The sequence below is a fragment of the Camellia sinensis genome, chromosome 13, assembly GCF_055761805.1.
Source record: "Camellia sinensis isolate YWXY chromosome 13, ASM5576180v1, whole genome shotgun sequence".
NCBI lineage: Eukaryota > Viridiplantae > Streptophyta > Magnoliopsida > Ericales > Theaceae > Camellia > Camellia sinensis.
In genome coordinates this window covers 89,915,938-89,932,500 of record NC_138973.1, presented here as the reverse complement: position 1 = coordinate 89,932,500, position 16,563 = coordinate 89,915,938, and the positions used below count along the sequence as shown (strand labels likewise).

At 35.3% G+C, this 16,563-nt stretch overlaps 1 protein-coding gene across 2 annotated transcripts in view; it reads right to left on the bottom strand.

Moving 5' to 3' along the window:
* LOC114290466 (acyl-CoA synthetase family protein) overlaps positions 1-349 on the bottom strand; it is an 8,066-nt gene extending 7,717 nt beyond the window's left edge. For both annotated transcript variants that reach the window (XM_082902814.1, XM_028234401.2), the window contains exon 1: positions 65-349. In XM_082902814.1, coding sequence (XP_082758940.1) covers positions 65-274 — 210 coding nt within the window. In that variant the 5' untranslated portion in view covers positions 275-349. The remainder of the gene's footprint in view (positions 1-64) is intronic.
* Between the last annotated feature and the right edge of the window lie 16,214 nt (positions 350-16,563).

Here is a 16,563-nt window from a genome sequence, read left to right as displayed (position 1 = left end):
TCAAGAAATCAAAACTAGTAAGACCCTAGATGGTTCGCAGTGTAAGCTATGAGTGAGGGCTGACCTGTGGAGCTTTGAAACACATCAAAGAGAGTGCAGTGTCCAAAACCCTAACCCTAGAACTGTCCTCCAAGTTGAGAGATCGATTGAGCTTCGAGATCGAGAGATCAAGGGTTTTGTGTCGATGATCTTCATTTGGGACCGTTGGGTTTAGGGTTTGGAGGTTCGTTGCGAGTCGCGCGAAGAGATCAGTTATTTCTGTTACTCTGTTCATTTGTGGGAGAGAATCGAACGGCGGCAGAGAACCCCACGACGATGAGAACTCAACTGGTTCCCGCCATAATGTGGTATTTGTTTTTCTAGTGTTGGTAATGGGCCTCTTGATTTCTGTCCAAGCCCATCGCAATTTGTAGCGTTACGTGTGTGGGCCGAGTCCAATGGACTTATATATATATATATATATATCTGTTTATCCCATATAAAAAATTTAAAACCTATCTAATCTCAAAATAAAACACTTACACCAATTAGTCATATATATTTTTAATTGTTATCAACAAATCTTTTTTTTTTTAAAATTTTTTCTACAGACATTACATCTCATTACCGTCGGACTTCTGTTAGACGGTCACCTGAGACTCGCTGGAATGTTCAACATCACCGATAAGTCGCCGGAGTATCGCCGGGAAGTCGCTAGAGTGTTATGAACGTCAATGGAAGTCTCTGGAATGTACAGAACGTTCGCTAGACGTTAAAAACATCATTGAAGACTCACCGAAATATCCATAATATTGCCGGGGGAAAAAAAAAGGAATAAATGGAGAAATTAGAACTAAAAAACATAGCAAAATGTGCTAAATATTGATAATCTAAAAGGAAAAAAAATATAATGACAAAAAATAGCAATAATGGGAAAAACATATGTTATTTTTCAATTTTTGCAAAGTTTAAGCAAAATAATCTCTAATATTGATCAAACTGAAAAGTAAGCTTTGAAACTATAATATGTTACAGGTTTAAAGCAAAAATCTATTAAGCACTTATTCTTATTAATCAAATTGGAAAATATATTATGAAACTTCAAAATTTTGCAGTTTTAAACAATGATTCATTCCAGCACAAAAAAAAAAAAAATTGAAACTGTAAAATTTTATAGTTTTCATCGCCTGTAACTAAAACTCGAAAACAACTTGTTCAGAATTTGAAATTTTCCTCTATTAAAATAGAAAAATAAGTGTATAGTAAAGAAAATGTAGACAAATTAAGAGATCGAAGGAGAGAGGCAAATATAGGGAGAGGATTGTACTCCGACAACTATTTTTTATTTAGATCTAGCCGGATCTGATGTAGATATACTTAGATCTAACTAGATCTACACATTTTCTTCGTCGGAAACACATCTTCTTCACCGTCGATGAGGTTGAAGTAAGGAGTCGACGGTTCGGTGGTTGCCGATGAATGTGGTAGTCGTCGGTCACCGGTGACTATATATCAGAAAGAGAAAAAGAAAAAGCAAGATGTGGTTGCCCGTTGATGATCGCCAAAAATCACAAAAAGCAAAAAAGACAGAGAAGAAGAAAGGCAGAGAAGAAGAAAATCATCATAGGACTTTTGAGTATAAATAAAAGGTTATGGGACTAAAGGTCCGTTTGGGAAGAGCTTTTTCAGGCTTTTTTGGCTATTTTAGCTACAAAAGACAAAATAGGCTATTTTAACCACAAAAAATAAAATATCACATTCAAACAATAATCATTACACTCTTCTCTCACAAAAAAAAATCAAAAAAGCCAAAAAGTCCTTCCCAAACCAAGCTTTTTAGCCCAGGCTAAAATAGCCAAAAAAGTTAAAAAGCTAAAAAGCCAACCCACTTCCCAAACAGAGGCTAAATAGGATCCACGTTTTTCAAAGAAGACTTCTTGGTAATTTGCCATATATATTTTGGGGCTCTGACCCAGAGGTTCTATTTCAATAATTTAAAATGCATCTAATTCCAAAACAAATTACTTGTACAAATTAGTTCTACATATTTTTAATTATTATAAAAAAATATTTTTTAATTTAAAGACATTGCCATATCCCACCACTATCGGACTTTCATCTGATACTGGAGACTCATCATAATGTTCAACAGCGTTGGAAAATGGTTAGAGTATCGCCGGAGTGCTCTGAATGTTACTGAAAGTTGCCAAAATGTCTAGCACATCGCTGGCCGTCAAAAATATTGCCGGAAACTCACCAGAATGTCCAGAACATCACCTAAAAAAAAAAAAAAAAAGAGGAAGGAATGGTGAAATTATTGTGAAAACACAATAAAATTTAACCATATCCTCTCCAACATCACAAAATATGAAAAAAAAAAAGAAAAAGAAAAACTCTTTATCATACAAAACACATAATTTTCAGTTCACAAAATTGTAAAAATTTAGAGTTTAAATTTATTGCTCTTCAATCTGCATAAATTTGCTGTTTTGTTGCAAAAATTATCAATTAGCAGTTTTGAAATTGCAAAAATTATCAGTTTACTCATTTGTTATTTATCAAAACACAATTTCATATCGCTATGATGGTGGAGATCTTAGATCAGTTGTTTGTAAGAGTTTGTATTTCATTTTGTTAATATTTGCTAATTTTTTTGTTGTTTTAATAAAGAGAAAAAAAAAATGCTAGTCATATAGAAAAGCAGAACCGTATCTTCAAAATTGTAAAATTTTATAGTTTTCATCGCTTATAACTAAAACTCGAAAAATATTTTTCAGAACTTGAAATTTTTTTCTAATAAAAAATAAAAGAAGTATGTAACAGAGAAACAAAATTTTTTTTTTTTTGAGAGATTGAATAAGAGAGATAGATATAGAAAGAGGATTATACTCCAACAACCATTTTTGGTCTAGATTTGACTGGATCTGATGTAGATTTACTTAGATCTACTCTAAATTTGAACATTTTGGTGCGTTGTTTTGTGATCTTGGCCAAATCTGAGTAGATCTATGTCAAGAACATTGTTGTAAACTTATCTCTTTCATCGTCAATAAGGGTGAAGTAAGGAATCGGTGTCGGTGGTTGTGGGTGAACCCAAATTGATGGTGGTCATGGGTCACCGGTGAGTGTGTATTAGAAAGAGAAACAGAAGAAGGAAAGAAGCGCCTGAGGACTTTTGAGTTTACATAAAAGATTGTGGGACTAAATAGAGTTCTCCTCTTTCAAAGAGGGCATGCGGGTAATTTGCTCCTTTTTTTTTTGGGTTAACTATTCACATGTCCTGTTATGAGCACCTGTGCACTATTAAGTCCCACAAGTATTTGTGTAGATCGAAAATTCCATTTGCATATAAAAAGGTTCATTCATTCTTTTTTTTCTCTTTTTCATATGCAAATTGATCGGCGACCACTAACCACCATCGATTGCGATTTAGCAACCACTACTAGCTTGCAACAGCTGCTTCTCCGCCTCACCGGCTTTGCCCTCACCTCCTCCAATTCGACGATCTAAACATTTTAGCGACTTCAGTGACGTTTAGAATATTCTAGTGATTCTCCAATTACTTTTCGGCGATATTTTGAACTTTCCAGCGAGTCTTCAATGACTATCTGGTAGAAGTTCGACAATGATTCGACAGTAGTGGATGTGATAACGACATTGACAATGGAATATAAGGGTATTTTGGTCTTTAAATTTAAATAAAATAAAAAATAGAATATTTTGATAACAAATAAAGTGAACTGTACTTTTTGATGCACCAAAAAGTCATGAGGGCTTATTGGTGTACCCATCTCCCTAACATGATTTTTCAATTAGTTCTATTTTTTTTAAGGGTAAAAATTTTAGGATTAAATACAGTTTTGATCCTTAATGTTGTATTTGGAGTATAAATTTAGTTAGGAATTTAGAAAGGGAAAGAGAAAAGGAAAATGTGTATGAAATGTAATTTTATTTAATTCATATTTCATTTATATTTTCTCTTTCCAAATTCCTACCTAAAATCTATGATTCAAACACAACGTAAGAGTATGCACTTTTTGTTATTTTGGTCTCCAATCTTTTAATTGTCACAAAATCATGCAAAAAATAGGATAAATTATACTTTGCACCAAATCTCAATATAGTTTTTACACAACAAATTGTGACAATCAACTCCTTATGATTCTAGTAAAGTCAATGTCCTTTTTTTTATTACTCTACCGTATAAGTCTTTAACAAAGGTCAGTAATGTAACAAGTATATGACTATGAAATGAAGGCAAAGAAAAAAAATCACTCCTGTTTCTCGCCTATACACATTTCATCCTAAAAATTTTATCAAATTATGACCGTTTTCGGCTCAAATAAAAAGAAGATTGTGAACGATTAAGGAGATGAATTAGGATTTCGTGCAAATTGAAATCACGAAGCTTTGCTTTTTCACAATAATATAGTCTTCTATATATTCATCTTCCTTTCTCTTCAATTTCTCTATTGCTTTTTTTTTATTATTATTATTTCAAAAAGCTTTGTTTTCTTGCTACTTCATCCCAATTTTCAGCATATGAATATATATATATATATATCGCATTATATAACTCTTACACACTTATCACGTGGACAGAATGTGTATTGATGGGAAATCAAGATGATTTTCCTCTCTTGTTGTCATTTCGTAGTCACATGTTTGTTACATGATTGGATTCTGTTAAAGACTTAAACAAATGGAGTAATAGAATGGGGATATTAACACTTGACTAGAGGTGCAGAGGGATTGACTGTCACGATTTCATGTATATAGACTAAAATAGAATTTGGTGCAAAATATAGGGGTGTAAAGTATAATTTACCCAAAATAATGAATGATGTATATGATTTAAAAAATAAATTACCTATTTTTTTTTTTTTTAAAGACCTTGTGAGCCCTACATAATAAACAGTGTATATTATTAAGGTGGACTCGAAATGAAGCCACATAATGCAAATTGGATTGTCTAGTCTAGGAGACAACCCATGCCATATATAATACACAATATAGGTTAAAATTTCAAGTGAAATGTCATCAATCTCAAGCAATATATATAGAAAAATGGTTTATTTACAGAATTCCCCCCCTTCCCCACAATTTTTCTAATAACGTGGCAAGCAAAATTTAAAAGTTGATCAATATTTCCTCAAAACTCTCCTTACATGCATTTTATCGCCACCTCATTAAGGTCATGTTTGTTTGGACGAATTGGATAAGGATGGACTGTTAATCTTGGAATACATAGTCCTTGGACTATTTGGTTGAAAAGGATGTGAATCCTATATTTGTTTGGTAACAATTGATGATAATGTAAGAGAGAGAGAGAGAGAGAGAGAGAGAGAGAGAGAGAGAGAGAGAGATGAATAGATAAAAAGATGAGAAAGAAAAGAGAGATAAAGTGGGTGATGAGATAATCTATGAATGACGGAATAAGTACACTTTACTCAATTTATAAAGTGAAAAAAATTTGGAGGCCAAAGAAAAATTAGAAACAACGCAAAACAAAATGAAAATAATGGACAAAGAAATGGGATGGCATGGCAGCTCATGCTTGGCATCCATTTTTTTTCTTAGTTAGTAAGGAAGAAAGATAGGAAATTAATATTAAAAAGAAAAAGAAAAAGACGAAAGATGAAAGATGAATAAATTATTAATAATAATGAAGTGGAGATAAAAAAAGATAAAACAAATAGAAGTATAAGAAGTGAGTCTGGTTCTCATCTAAATATTCTATCACTAAAATAGCACCAATACTTCTCATTAAAATATTTAATACCACAAAAATACAAAATTTCATGTAGGATCATGTCACAAGTGACATCAATGAAGCCCAACTTATTTGATAAACGGGCATAAAAAATTCATCATGGTTTGACCCTGTGGACTTAAATATCAATACCAAGCCATTAAAAAAGTGGGTTGCGATAAGCGCGGGCTGGGCAGGCCAGTGCTCACCCCTACCTCCTAATTATATACACAAATTTTCACTGCTGAGTTAACCCTACTAATTTTGTTATTTGTTTTATTTTTTACAGGTAAAGTGAAATCAATAGTTTTTTATTTCAAAATAATTAAAATTTGGGTACTCAGTTTATAAATCCAAATTTAGATTTTGTTTGATCAAAAGTTCAGGCATTGAAATACTTCGCCTATTTGCCTATAAGGACAGACTTAAGCAAAATAACCAAAATACCCATGTATTATGTATATGGGTGGTCTTTTTTGTTCCATCAACTTTCTCTCTCTCTAGATCGAAGATCTCTCTCTCTCTCTTCCATAGATCACATCTCCGATTCGATCTCCATATATCAATAATGGCGATCGAGTTCATCCCCAAGACTCTCCACCTTTCTCCGGCAAAGCATTAATGACGTCATCCCTGAGAAGCCAGATGGTAATCGCCATTACATAGATCGGTCAAGATCCATCACACAGATCCTGGATCTTGATCACCATCACCTCAGCCCTATTGTCGTCTTTAGAACAAAGCCACACTCAGAACACTGTCGTCTCTAGATCCATCGCTATGGAGATCTCCTTTGTAGCGAAGGTATTTGGTTTGGAGAAGCATAATAATTCCTTCTTTTTTGAAGTCGGAGTGCTTGAAATTTGGTATTTTGAATAAGTTTTTGTTGTTTTGTGATTGAATTACTACATTTTTGATTGAGAGAGCGAGAGAGAGAGAGAGAGAGATAGAAAGCTTCGTGAGTTGTGTAATATAGGAAATTGGAAAGTGTGTTCTTGTTTACTCTAGTTTGGTGTTTGCTACTTACCTAGAACTATACTACTCTTCTATGATTATGGAGTTTGTTGGGTCAAAACATAATAATAATAATAATAATAATAATAATAATAATAATAATAATAATAATAATAATAAAAAAAAAGAGAAGATTACATGGGTGTACGAAAAAAAGAAAAAGAAAAAGAAAAAGAGAAATATGAGAGAGCTAAAAGTTGAGACGACGATGGAGAGAGCTGTAACAACCTGAAAATTTAAGTTGTCCCTTAAATTTTATATTGGTATTATAGTTGTATGTGATAATATATTATTAAATAAATAATAATAATAATGATAATAATAATAATAATAATAATAATAATAATAATAATAATAATAATAATAATAATAATAATAATAATAATAATAGTGGGTGTGGTAGTAAAATAAATAATTAATTTTATGTTAGTATACGATAGAGTATAATTTAATTAGGGATTAATTTGTTTATATAATTATATTAAGAATCTGGGCAAAAATGTAATTATCTTAAAAAATTTATTTAGATAAGAACTAATCTACGGCTTTAATGAAGCAATCTGGGTGAATATTGGAAAAGGATTTGAGAATCGGCAAGATCTATCACGTGTCGGCCACAGAGCACTCTTGCTTCCCTATAAATGGGGAAGAACTAATCAAGAGCCATGGAATCATTGGAATCAATGAGAAAGGAAAGAAAAAGAAAAGAAAGAAAAGAAAAGAGAGGGAGATGTACGTAAATAGAAAGGTTGTGTTAGTAAAAGAAAGGCTAAGGGTCAATATTAAGGTGAGTTATATTATATTTTGAGTCATCATAATATATTTTACGTATGTTTTGACCTACCATATTGTTTTATACAAGTTATGTTTTATAAATTATTATAAGTTATATTAATATTTCAATTACGTGGATTATTTTCTGAACCCTATTTGCTAAAGTGAAACCCATGGATATGTTTGTTTATATTTTAAAAAATATTTGACTATAACCTTATAAACAATTATGTTTTGTAAGTACCACCACGAGAGTCCCACACCTTGGGGGACTTAAATAACCATTGGCCTCTGTTTGGTCACTTTGTGGCCCTCTATTGTCATAGATCTATTGATCTCTGTTCTGTGCGGAGCAAAGTACTGTGCGGAGATAAGTGTTACATTATTGTGGGAGCCACCTCTATAATCCGTACAAGCCACCTCTTGAATCCGTACCTCTGTTCTGACTGTCACTCCTGTGACCTCTGCTCCGTTTTGTTCAATACCATGGTTATGGTTATTTATTTACATAATCTCAGTTTTGCTACTTAAATAATTATTTATTCAGACTAAGTTATCTTAAATATTTTGGTTACATAACTATCCATGATTATTTTGTGTCCCTTATACTCTTGGTATAATATTTCTCACTCTACCATGTGCTTATAGCTGTTTACCAATTTTCAGGAAATAATGCAATTCAAAAATAGCTTTTGGGAAGTCTTAGATGCAGGGCTGCGAAATAGACACACACAACACTTTTATGGATATGTTTATATGTAAATATCAGCCTTTTTGGTCAATAAATTTTGTTATAAAAATAGAAGCTCCAATGATTATTTTGGTACCCTCACTTGAATATTATTTCCGCTCGCGCTTATTAATTTGTCTAAGAATTGGCCGGAGGTAACTTCAGTTACTGGCCATCACGATGCTTAACCCTTGGGTACGGGGAGCGCGTCGTGACAAGAGCTATGTAAAAGAAGATGGTGGTCGAGAGTGGAGTTGGCGAAAAAAGAAGACAAAGGCCAAAAAGAAGCCAGCGATGTAAGGCGGTGATTGGAGAGTTTTATCATCATGGGGTTTGAAAAATCAAAAAGGTCAGGGACCTCGTTGAACACAACGAAGAGATGAAGAAGTCAGAAAGGAAACAAAATGTCTCTGGTGAGGTGCTGACAAGTTGGCCGGTGATGGCAGCCGAGGGTGGAGATCACCACAAAGTGATACTGAAAGAAAAATATGGCAGCGGAATGGGCTGAGGTCTGGCGGGTGGCCAAGGCAAGATTGCTGCTCGCCGGTGAGGAAAAGAACACCAAAAGCTTAACCTATAGCTCTGATACCATGTTACAATATCTAAGAAAGAAAAAAAGAATATTATATTATGTGTATATTCAATATTGTGTTGAATAATGATGTAACAATGTATCCAAAACTCCTTTATATAGGAGAAGAGAAACCTAAGTATGGTAATGAATATAATATGGTAAGTATGATAGACATAATATATAGTTACTATATCTAACAGAGTCCGTGAAGCTCTGGGATCATTCTTGTAATACAAGGTAACTTTGTTATTCATTGAAGTTAAACCATAATGAATAATGAATACTTTCAGTGGGGTTGTTCAACAAGCAAATGATATATATATATATGTTAATTGTTTGACGAAATGCCTTATTGACTTGTTTCCCTAGGCTTTCAAGCTGCATTGTTTTGTTTTTGGGTCATCTGAATGTAATCATGAGTAGTATCTACTTGGTAAAATGCTTTAGGAAGGAAGTATGGACTTAAAGAAAGGATAGTGAAGTATGTGATTGATTTTTCAACAGATAAGAAAATGGACCTTCAAATCTGAGTTTAATAGATAAAAAAAATTAAATAGATAAAATTTGGACAGATAAAATTTAAACAGATAGGGAAAAAATTGAACAGATAATTTTTTTTTTTCAATAGATAGGTTAAAGGGTAAAATCGAAAACAAATGTCCTCCAAAATAATAAAATGGACTTTTCACTACAATATTTTACAAAGATTGGACTTCTCACCAAGAAAAAATACCCATAGGACCTAATACCTATCATGCCCCGTTTTTTATTATCCGAATAACATTATTATATTAATTAGCATAAATCCATTTGTATTAAGAATATGCATAACTATATATATATATACATTACATCCATAAATAAAGGAAAGACCTCTCATCATATATATATTGAATGCAACATGAATTACATTTAAACAAAATGTCCATAGGCTTACATCTTTATATAAAAATTAAGGGTTTAACTTTTTATTACAACAATGGCATTCCGCTAACAAGTATAAGCCTCGTAGCCAACAATTAAGGAAGATCACCAATCCTGAATCGTCTCTCAACATGCACTTAAAAAATGATTAGCACCGTGGAGTGAACATAAAGTCCAGTAAAGACCCCAACATGATCCTAAACAATAACAACATACAGATATTTATGATCATGAATGCATCATGACATACTATACAAATAATATGACAATTTAATATTCAAAATATACTTATATAAGTACATTTTCTCTAAAATACATCCATTTGAATACTACAAGGTGTAAAATCATTTGTTTTATTTTCAATTATCCATTTTAGTTCCAAAAACATTTCTTCACAATACAACCTTGGTTATTTAAACCTCTACGTTAATATAAAAAAATTTCGTCTCCACATTTGTTTTGAAAGCATGCTCACCAATACAAGTCATAACACAATCCCATAACTCAACCCACTACACACACTTATGCAACAATACATCTATTATCTTCCCTAACCATAGGCCCAAGGGCAAGGAACACCCATAACAGAAATACCAAGAAACATATATTTCAAAATATAATTAACTGAACGTAATACATATTTCAATTTCCACCGGCCTACAGCACAGATGACAAATGATACAACCCACAGAACACCAAACGTTTTATTGGCCTTACCCGGAGGGGAACAATCCCAAGGTCACACTTTACCGGGCGCAAACCGGAAGGAAGATGAACCTAACTCAAGGTGCCACGCTTTACCTATAGCAATTTCGGTTTTAACCCGTCACTTGTTGTACTCCGGACCTGGGTTAGTATGGTTTCGAATAGTTATTCATATATTGTTTCCCTTGTCTTCTCTTTATTTTGGTTATTGGGTTGATGTTATGCGTTTGGAATAGGTTAGTTGCTTGTTTTTCCCAACCTGTGATGCCCATATTTTGGCTCTTGCGCTCGAGCGGGCTTCACAAATTTTGCTCATCCGCTCGAGCGGCAATTCTTATGCTCGAGTGAGATTTGTCAACTCTCAGTATTTTTGCAGACTTGCAAATACTGGGAGAGTGCATTGGATGCTTGAGTGTCCAATCTCACGCTCTAGCAGGGTCCTTGGTCTGCAAAACTTCTGGAAGTGCGTATCCTATGGTCAAACGTCACTTTTCATGCTCAAGCGGAACTTTATGTCTGACGCTTGAGCGTCACTTTACATGCTCGAGCGGATTGTGTGTATAACAGTCTGTGAAAATGGCAATTTGAATCACTTTTTCATATCTCTCTCTCTAAAACTCTCCAAAACCCAAGATATTGAGTTTCTCTCTCTAAAACTCACATTCTCTCTTATATTTCATCTAGATCTGTTGATCTCTTCGCCCTAGTGCCTTTGAGAAAAAGGTAGAGTGCATCAAGATCTTCATTTTGATCTGAACAGATCTGAATTTCGGTGTCTTTGGAGTTTCAACCTTTCTTAGGTTTTCTTCTCTCTTTGAGGTAGGGATTTTCTACACTTTGTTATGATTTTTAACTTAGTTATTTGTGGTTGTGTAACAATGGTGGTATTTGGGAGTAATTTGAGCAAACCTAGGGTTTGGGCGAGATGAAAAAGAGGGGTTTTTGGTAGAAATGAAATAAATGAACTTGGGGTTTGAAAATGAAGACTTGTTGTGTCAAAATGGGTGATTTTGGTACTTGGGTTGATGTTTTAAAAGGGGAAAATTTTGCCCAAAAATGACTATCATAATTATTTTGTATAAATAATTAAAATTGGTGTGGTAAACATGAAATTGAGCGAGTGTTGAAATGGATAGTGGAATTGAGTATGTAATACTTCACATCTTTGGAAATTTCGGATAAGTCATCTGTCTTGTGATTGCATATCTATTTAGAAATATTTGTATTGGGCTATTGGTGGAGGATAACTTTGTTTGTTGTAGAAATTACATGTGGATTAGGTGAATTAAAACTAGTCCATGGTTGATTATCATTGAATATGATCATGTTGTGAAAACATTGTATACGTATGATTATTTGGGAGGAGAAATGGGATGTACTCCATATGTGTGATTATGTGTTTAAATACATTGCATATGTATGATTGTTAGGAGGAGAAAGATGATGGACTCCATTGTTTGCGAGGAGAAAGGGGATGGACTCTATTATAATTAAGTTAGCCAATGTGTCCTGGGTGAAAGTCCCGAAACTATACATAGGTGCCGATCCCGGGGACGACATGTCCGTAAAATGGTAGTTGGAAGTGTTTGTGTGTAAATTGTGAAATTGATGAACCTTTGAGTTGTAGTCTCATTTGGGTTATTGAGGAATAATGAAATTGACTTATATATTTTGAAATGAATTGGAGAAAAGTATAATGGAATATAAAACTCGTATTCTATGGCAATATAAAAGTATGAATGTTTTATCCCGGGCATTGTATATGCACATTTCACCTATATCTTTGTTAAATCTCATATGTTGTGTTAGATTATTCCTATTGGGTTGTGGCTCACCCTATTTGGGAAAAATATTTTCAAGTAATGATGGCATGCCTCCACCAAGGCTATTTGAGGAATCTTTGGGAAGCAAGAGCTCCTCGTTTTGTTTTATTTTTGTATAGTCTAGGGCTAAATTTGTATGAGCTAGTCTCCTTTTGTTGTAACCGAGCCAAGACTTGGAAAGGTGTAAGCCCGAAGGGCATTTATTTACGTTAAGCTCTTTTGTATCGTTAACTTTATGGAGTGAAATGACTAATACTCTGATTTATGTTGTTATATACATATACATACTTTTGGGTTGTATTTATCGTATATTTTTTGGGGCGTTACAACTTGGTATCAGAGCGTATCGGGTTTGAATACTTTGGGTACGTGGGAAGTGGTTAGTACCACAATGGATTTGTCTCGTTTACTAGGGACTTAAGTGCGAATGATATGTGCTTGAATGATAACATGCTTATGTGATTACTTGGGTATGAGATTTAGTTCCTAAGATATTGATTGGGTCTACGGGTTCCTGGAAGTCCTATTAGAAAAACACTTGATCACTGCTGTTTCTAATTGGAACTCTAACAACGCCGCGAGATGGTCACTATCTAAGAACGAAATTTGTATGTGTTTATGTGATTATGTGGAGTGAATTACTGTTATCTATCGTATTAGGACGTGAGTGAACTAACTTTGGCACATTTGTGAATGTATTAACCTCTTTTGCTACCTTCATTAGGATGCTAGGTCGTGGTCGTGGTCGTGGTCGTGGTCGTGGTGGTAGGTGTGGTAGGCCTAGGAGGCACGAGATGCTTATACCAGATGAAATTTCGACACAGGATGAGGGTGTTGGTCAAGCCAATTTGGCCGAGCTGGTTGATCAGCAGGCCATAGGCTTCTTAGCCCGTGAAATGGCTGAAGCGTTGCGGGAATCCATGGATATTCTCAGGGTTGAGAATCAAGTCCAAGCCCAAGTAGCTGAGGCAAGGCCTTCGTTTATGAAAATGGAGTTTTTTCGGTCAAACCCGGATGAGTTTCTAGGCGATCCTAAGGAGCTACTAAAGGCAGATGAGTGGCTTGAACAGATAGTAAAGACATTCGAGATGCTTGGCATCGAGGACGACCAGTTAAGGGTGATCTTGGCGTCTTTCCAACTGAAGGAGGATGCCGGTCAGTGGTGGAAGTATACGCGTGAGTGCATTAGAGGGACTTAGAAGGCTTTTGTCAGTGTCTTCCAGGACAAGTTTCAACTTCCCACTGTTAAGGAGAAGCTGAGGGACCAGTTTTCTAAGCTGGTGCAGTTGAATACACCAGTGGCTGAGTTTGAGGCCACATTCACTATCCTTTCTAGATTTGCACCAGAGTTGGTGGCGACTGAGGAACGCCGCTGTTTGGAGTTTAAAAAGAGGTTAAGGATCGGTCTCATGTTCCGAGTGGCCGGGTCCATGATTAAAGACTATGGGCACCTTGTGGAGGTGGCAGCCCATCTCCAGACCATTATGCAGGTTGAGAAGGACATGATGAAGGGCTCCCGGAGGAGTCAGGATAGTCATGGGGACGGTAAGAGGCAGAGGGGTTCTAACTTTCAGTCGTCCTAGGGAGCTCAGTCGAGGTCCACATTTCCAATGCTGAGTTCGGGTTCTGGGAAAGGTGGTAAGGGAGACGTAACTTGTTTCAAGTGTGGTCAATTGGGCCACAAGTCTCCAGCTTGCCCGTAAAGAGGAGGGGGGCAAATATACACCTAACCCATAGATATACACCCATAAGCACATATAAGTAACAACATACATCAGAATATAAGGTTTTTTCATTATATGAAATTAATATTATAAAGAGTTTACACAAATAAATGCCCTTTGGGCTTACTCTTTTCCAAGCCTTGACTTGGTTACAACAAACGTGGGACTAGCCCCTAGGCTATGCAAAATATAACAAAACATGAAACTCTTGCTTCCCAAAGGTTCCTCCAATGCTATTGCCTTGGTGGAGGCATACTATCATTACCTGAAAAAGTTATTCCTAAATAGGGTGAGCCACAGCCCAATAGAAATCAGCTAACACAGTATATGAAATTTAGCAAAGGTATAAGTACAAGTGCATAAACAATGCTTGTGATAAAGCTTTTTACAAACGTATCTACTCACAACATATAAAATTCAAGTCTTAAACCATTTTCTTTCAATTCACATTCCGATCACTTATCTTTCTCAATTCATGAGTCAATTTCATAATTTCTCAACAACCGAACTGAGGCTACAACTTAAATTCTTTCAATCCACACAACACATATGCATAAACACTTCAAACTTCCATTTCACGAATATTTCGTCCGCGGGCAGCCGTCAAACGGGACCCATGTAAACGTAGGCTATATAAGCGCTACAATTGTCATTTTACGGATATTTCGTCCGCGGGCTAGGCACCCATGTATAGTTTCAGGACTTTCACCCAGGACACTCCGACCAACTTAATTATAATGGAGTCCATCCCATTTCTCCTCCCAAACAATTAATCATACATATGCAATGTATTTAAACACGTGGTCACACACATGGAGTACATCCCCTTTCTTCTCCCAAATAAACATTCATATACAATGTATTTATAACAAGATCATATTCGATGATAATTAACCATGGGATAGTTTCAATTCACCTAATTCGCATGCAATTTCTACAACAATCAAAGCTATCCTCCACTAATAGCCCAATATAGTTATCTCTAAACAGATAATTAACCTCAAATAGATAGTTTATTCAAAACTTCCACATGAATGAGTTAACACATAATCAATCTCACCTTTCATATCAATACCCTCTAAATTTCATATTTTTAATGCCAATTTCAATTATTTGTACAAAACAATATTTTGACCCAATTAAGGCAACTTCCCCCCTGTCATGACCCATATCCGTCCCTATGGGTTAAGGACATAATCGACCAGTATTCAAGGGATTACCTACGGCCTCAAACCAAACAAGACATAACTCATCAGAGTAAAGGGGCCAAACGGAAGCAAATTCAAACTTTTGTCCATAGAGCTGTGCTTACATGGCATGTCATAACAATCCATGCATATACATGTTAATAACTCACATTAGAACAAGTAATAACACAAAGTTCTGTACATACATGATCATTCAAGTCTAAGTCAGCCAATCAAAACTATATACAACCGTAAACCAAAGTTCTCGTCAACATGACAAAATATAGTAAGCTAGCAAAAGGGCGAAAACGAGTCTCGTGCGTGAGACGTATGGGCTGACTCTTCAAAACCTTGACTGCTTCTCACAAACTTCACTGAGGCTGGGTTTGGACCTCCTTTAGCTCACCTACAGACACATGAATGAGCGTGAGCGAAAGCCCAGTGAATAATATCAAATAAGGAAGATACACGAACAGTATTTAAAACGACATGCACCAAACGACCTTGGGCCCAATTCCCTTTTCTATCTAGTATATATATATATATATATATATATCAAGTAACTGCGTTTCCAAACACATCAGACGGCCTCGGGCCCAATCCATTCATGTCAAACGACCTTTGGCCCATTTATTCTTTTATTCATGTTGGACTGGCCTTTGGCCCATTCATTCTATCATTCATGTCAGACTGGCCTTTGGCCCATTCATTCTTTCATTCATGTCGGACTGGCCTTTGGCCCATTCATTCTATTATTCATGTCAGACTGGCCTTTGGCCCATTCATTCTTTCATTCATGTCGGACTGGCCTTTGGCCCATTCATTCTTTCATTCATGTCAGATTGGCCTTTGGCCCATTCATTCTATCATTCATGTCAGACTAGCCTTTGGCCTATTCATTCTTTCATTCATGTCGGACTGGCCTTTGGCCCATTCATTCTTTCATTCATGTCAGACTAGCTTTTGGCCCAACCATTCCTTTATTCATGTCAGACTGGCCTCTGGCCCATTCATTTGGCATAGCGAACATTTATCCATCATTCAAATTAACGAACTTATAAGACTTACATAGAAGTAAGCAATTGGACAAACAACATACTTCTGATATCCTTATTAAGATATTACTCACAGTGATCGGCTGGATGATTTGCCCTGGAGCTCGATCCTACACATTCCATGAACACAATGGGTCACAAACAATTCAATCCGTTCTTAATTCACATATTCCTCTTTAGGCTTCATTCTTATCATTTTAACTTATTTACAATGCTTAATGCATGCCTAAGAGTACTTAGAAGTGAAAGAGAACGAAAAATGGAACACAGAACACATTTACAAAATTTCAGAAACAGGGGTCCCCGCTCGCTCGAGCGTGGA